Source organism: Coenobita brevimanus, chromosome 65 (assembly GCF_032717465.1).
Source record: "Coenobita brevimanus isolate Jiangsu-jjx chromosome 65, ASM3271746v2, whole genome shotgun sequence".
NCBI classification, from domain to species: domain Eukaryota; kingdom Metazoa; phylum Arthropoda; class Malacostraca; order Decapoda; family Coenobitidae; genus Coenobita; species Coenobita brevimanus.
In genome coordinates this window covers 5117408-5123407 of record NC_137018.1, presented here as the reverse complement: position 1 = coordinate 5123407, position 6000 = coordinate 5117408, and the positions used below count along the sequence as shown (strand labels likewise).

Here is a 6000-nt window from a genome sequence, read left to right as displayed (position 1 = left end):
ACTACACTGAATTCTTCCAAGGGTAAATGAAATCGTCATTGAATTATAACAGCAATATACAAAATACGTCATTCCAGTAAAGAGGTTAGCAGGGATGAGACTGGATGCGACGAAGCTCATGCATACGAAGCCTATTGTCAGTGCACAGACCTGGAAGAACACTGCACAGCATAAATTCAAGCTTGTGCATTAAGGACTGTCCTGGAAATTATACAGAGTTGCTATTGTAAGGCTTTTGTGTCATGAATAGTATCCACTTTCTGTGAAAGCAGAAGAGGAAAAGCATGGAAATATATACTGTTCAACCCTTTACTTTGCTAAAACACGTGCATGTTGTTATACGTGCATAAAAATACATTATCACACTGCCTATTGTAAGTTAACTAGTGCATACGAGTACACAGTCACTCTCTCTCTCTCTTTCTCTCTGTCTCTCTCTCTCTCTCTCTTAAAACTCCACTCATGCTGACTATTGGCGACTAATATAATACTCTGTTTTTCTTTCACAACTCATGATTATCTCTCCCGGCCATTTTCATAACGATCTAAATGTAATCTGATTAAAAACAGCTTTATTAACATTCCAGGTCGACTTTCCAGCCTCAGAAATAATAACTTACACCAACAACAATAACAGTAACGTGTTATCATTTTCCTAGCCGTTCCACCCCAAAATAATGAAAGTAACATTAGCAAATAATATTAGTACATTCATTCTTTTCTTTCCACCAGCAAATATAATCGCAACTATTTTTCTCACCCAGATCGACGCACAACCATGGGATAATAATAATAATAATAATAATAATAATAATAATAATAATAATAATAATTTCTTTTTTTTCCAGGTCGCCCTCCTCCTAAGCTGACATGGTGGGCGGGTCACAAGGAGATCCGGGGCGAGGTGTGGGTGGGCGATGGTGAAGTGACCAACACCCTGACCGTGGCCTCCCTTCAGCGTCACCACTTAGACCAGTCCTTCATATGCCAGGCCACTAATGACGAGCTGGCGGTCCCTGTCACGGCCGCAGTCACCGTGGATATGAGACGTAAGGACGAATGGGCGAATGGAAGAAGGGGCGATAGTTATTTCCCTCATAATTTCCCCATAAGATCACCATTATTCTACCTTCCGTAATGAATATGAGTTCGGAGCATGATGTACAGTTGGTGAAAATATTGTGTCCGGGAGTCTGTGCTGAAGGACATACAGTATGGGTCAGAAATTGTGTCGGAGAGTCAGTGGTGCTGGAAGTTATGTACCATCGTTATCACTGATTCTTATCACAACTTTTGCTCCTGACCGTACCTTCGTCTGACACACCATGTATTGCAGACACAACAGTTATTCCCGACAGTTATTCCCGACTGTACCTCCATATGACACAGCAGTAATTCCCGACTGTACCTCCATTTGACACAACAGTTATTCCCGACTGTACCTCCATCTGACACAGCAGTAACTGTTATTCCCGACTGTAACTCCATCTGGCACAGCAGTTATTTCCGACTGTACCTCCATCTGGCACAGCAGTTATTCTTGACTGTACCTCTATCTGACACAGCTGTTATTTCCGACTGTACCTCCATCTGACATAAGTTATTCTTGACTGTACCTCCATCTGACACAACAGTTATTCTTGACGGTACTTCCGTCTGACACAAGTTATTCCCAGCTGTACCTCTATCTGACACAACAGTAATTCCCGACTGTACCTCCATCTGACACAACAGTTATTCCCGACTGTACCTCCATCTGACACAGCAATTACTCCCGACTGTACCTCCATCTGGCACAACAGTAATTCCCGACTTTACCTCCATCTGACACAGCTTACGACTCCGACTGTAGGGTATCAAAAATTTTCGCACGAAAAATCTGAAATTCCTCACAGATTTTACGGGACATATATATCCATGGGAAGAGGACGGTCTAGTGAGGAGGAGGAAGATATTCATAAAAAGGTGCGAGATATAGTTGTATAGAACCAAATTCCATGAACGGAGTTGGATGGGGAGGTGAGAGTCGATGGAAGAGGGGATATGGAATGTAGGTGCATATAAATAAACCTGGTGGGAAAGGGATGTCGAATGGGGAAACAAGGAGCAGATATGATATACAGACGTACTGAAGTAATGGACAGCGTTATTCAGTGTCTTCAAGAAATATTTGTTTTAGTATGTACGTTTACACAATAATGTCTATTAAGGTGAGATGTGCTGGTAAGAGGTGAGATCTGGCAAACAGGTGTGAAAAAAAAAAATCACTGTCAAATGTGATACGATAGAGAGGATGCTTTAAAGGTAGAATCTATTTGGTATCAGGTGTCAGAAACGTAGGCTGTGTGATATGGTTGCCAAAAGGTTATGTAGCGAATTACTCTGTTCATAGAGGAAGTGAAGACGTGTAGTGTAAGCAATTTAGAGCAGCTGAAGTGGTATAATGTGGGTGGTCAAAGGACAGTGAAGTAGTGTGGGGAAAGGATTTGAAAATATGAGTGTGAAATATGAACACACACGAGTGTATATGAGTGAGGTGGAGGGGGAGAAGGGGAAGACCAAGGATGAGACGGAAGGATGAAGTGGGGAGATGTATGAGAGGAGGATGTAATCTTTTTATTCTAACTTGGCCAGAAATTGCCGTCTCTCCACCTTCAGTGCTGTGTTGTAACAATACATTAGCGCTAGAATATGATGTTAGTAATGAAGAAGTGCCGTGGAAAGAGTGTAGAGCCGTGCTATTATCCTTTTCTGCCACTGAGCTACGTTAATTATGCTGCAAAGGGATGAAAATTTGGGCCATGTTAGAATAAAAACAGTATAGTTGGAGGGGGAATACCCAAACTTCAAAGGACAGAGCGACATGGAGACGATTTGATATGGCTACCCCTTACAGGATTAATGTGTCTGGCAGTAAACTGACAGGTAAATAGATAAAAGGGAGAATATTAACAAGAGGCTGAACTCGAAATAAGCAACAGTGACATATGGGGCGTTTAAATATAAAGTATGTTGAACTCTGGAGGGTGGCATGAGACGGATTCTTTGAGATCTGTGCGTTGCTGAGTTAGAAAAGCTTGTAGGGAAATTATGCATCGGGTGGGAGAATGTAGCATGGAGAACAACTGAGATAGTAGTTTAGGTATTCTGTAAGGCTGAACTGAAAGAGAAAATATTTTGAACTTATTGTGTGAGACGTGATGACTGAGGGAGGAAACGTTAAAATTGGGAGATGACTGGATTCTCATGGATCTAGAGGACTCCTTGGGACATCCTCCTAAGGTATTAATTATGCCTCCTCCTACCTATGATGAAGGAGGCATTATGTGATTGTCCTGTCCGTCCGTGCTTGCTTGAGTGCGTGAGTGGGTCCGTGGGTCCGTGCCACTCTTCTGGAAGCGATATTTCCTGCATCCATCGACAGATTGCCATCAAACTTTTGTCAGTGATGCAGTATGAGATGATGATGAACTGGTTAGGTCAGCTAGATTAAGGGGTCAAAGATCAAGGTCATATGAGTTCGACTCAGTTCATCCTTGTTGGCGCGACATCTGAACTCCTTAACAGATTTCGACCAAACTTTCGTCAGAGATGCAATATGAAGGGACGATGAACTGAATAGGTCAGCAAGTCAAGGGGTCGAAGGTCAAGGCCATATGGAGTCGACTCATTATATTTGTAGTCTCATTTCAACCCACAAAGACCCCTGTCATGGAAGTTGAATGACAAATCCGTGCGCAAGGCTTGGCAGAGGTATACTGAGCGACGCTGTGAGTCGACAGCTTGGGCCTGAGTTCTCGGCGTTTCATTAATGGATATTATTACACTTCCATACATTATAATACGGTATGATGATTACCGTTTAACTGCATAGTTTCCGTGAATAATGAACACGAACACACACACACACACACACACACACACACACACACACACACACACACACACACACACACACACACACACACACACACACACACACACACACACACACACACATAGCCTACTGCAAACAGAATTAAAATGTTAAAACAGAAGCTCAATTGTGGAGATTAATAATGACCCATTTCATTACGATGAGAAAATGAGAGAGAGAGAGAGAGAGAGCGCAATAACTTTCCAAACCCACTGTCGCGATCTTTGGAATACAGCAAACTTTTCAAAATATTTTGTAGGAAATTCATAACTGTTGGAGTCATTTTTCTGGCCGTAGGTGTATATGTGTTAGAGAGCCTCCTAACCCCACGAGAACTAGACCCTAAAAACAAACCTTATCACTAGTCTCCTGCTCCTGTGCCCACTCTCAGCTGAATAAAATCGTCTGACATTACTTGGAACAGAATACTAGAGTTATCCCGACCATGAGAGGAATAACAGTGATTGTATCTGTACTCTCAAGCCTGGGTAACTATCTAAGCTAAGTAAAATCGTCTGAAGTTCGGTTTAATTGAAAACTGGACGTAAACATGAGATTTTTCATAAGAGAAGAATAGTACTGAATCTTTCATTACTAAGGGCGCTGGGGAAAAGTTTCAGGAAAGGGTTACACTAACTGAACTATGATGGCTACAGAATATATTAATATTCTAAAGTTCCTGTGGCTGACTTTTAGCTTAAGGGAAAAAATTGTCTGATGTTGATTAGCAGAGAATATTACAACCCCACGATCTTACGGGTTACTGTCAGCTGAATAAAATCGTCTGGAATAGAATACTGGAGTTTTCCCTGACAGCAAACATTACGCAAAAATGCAATACGTTGATGTTAAAGCTGATGAGTAGGTGAGAATAGTGGTAGGTTATAATCCAACAAAACAGTCAACAAGAATCTTCATTTCTCTAGCTGTTGGTAATATTATGAATGCCAGGTCGAAACATTTTATAACCTTGTATTTCCTATCATATTTTAGTAGCCACACATCACTTTCTATTGGAAAGAGTAAGCGTGAAATAATATAGCAGTAGCCTTACTTAAAATACTTTGATGCAACTGATGGACAGAAACTAACGCAGGAACAATGTTGAGGTTTATAATTATTAAGTGTACGGTGAGGAATTGGCCTACTTAGTTACTACAGTTCTTCCATCCTAACTTGGTCCAGATTTCGTTCTTTTGTAGCCTATTTCACGCATACCAGTGGCAGAAAGAGAGAATGCTGTGACTCTACATTGTTTTCACAGCACTTCCTCGTTATAAGACCACATTCTGGTCTTCGTCTATTATTATAACTCGTCGTTTTAAGATGAAGAGATGGCAATTTTAGACCACGTTAGAGTAGAGACAGCAAAGTCATTTCGACGCTCCAATCTCTTAACTCTTGGCCGTCAGGTAAACTGCAAGGAGTTAGGGATTTTTGTTAGGTTATAACAAACACACTACCTCTTTTGTTGACCGTGTAATGCTGCAAACCGCCGCTGTTCCCATGCAGTAATCACACGGCAAACTGGATGAAGCGTGGAGTGTGCGGAAATGCAAGCGTGGCTGATCCAGGCCAGAGTTAAAGATGAGCTGTGAGTGCACGCAATTAGCCCCGCTGCGTGTGTGGGACGTTGGGTGAAAAAGTATCATGATTTCGGAGTAATGCGATTCGTGTGGTAATGCTGGCAGTAACGCTGGTTTGTAATGCAGTGGAATTATGGGTAACCAGTCCAATGATTCTTTCTTTTATTCTTGCTTCCATTAGACGATATTGTGTAACTTAGGAAGGACGTCTGCGAGTGACATGGTTGACGAAGAGAGTAACTAACCTTTACGAGTATTTCGAAAACTCTATCTTACGGTGAATAAAATCGTTTGAAAATAGTAAGGGAAAAAAAAAGCGTGGCAGTGAAAGAGTTAAAAATCCATGCACACCAACACAGCTTAACCCCTTGATTGCCAAATACTAACTTTGCATTTTTCAGCCATGTGGTTAGAATGGAGAACGAGAGATTAAGTTGGATGGAGTATGTAGGTGAGATGGAGGAGACGGTAAGATGGAGAACAAGGATGAGATGGAGG

At 41.6% G+C, this 6000-nt stretch overlaps 1 protein-coding gene across 1 annotated transcript in view; it reads left to right on the top strand.

Annotated features, from left to right (window-relative positions):
- LOC145404917 (cell adhesion molecule DSCAM-like) overlaps window positions 1-6000 on the top strand; it is a 587705-nt gene that overhangs the window by 407977 nt on the left and 173728 nt on the right. The window contains exon 4 of the mRNA XM_080276424.1: window positions 849-1049. Within this exon, the coding sequence (XP_080132550.1) occupies window positions 849-1049 (201 nt within the window). The remainder of the gene's footprint in view (window positions 1-848; window positions 1050-6000) is intronic.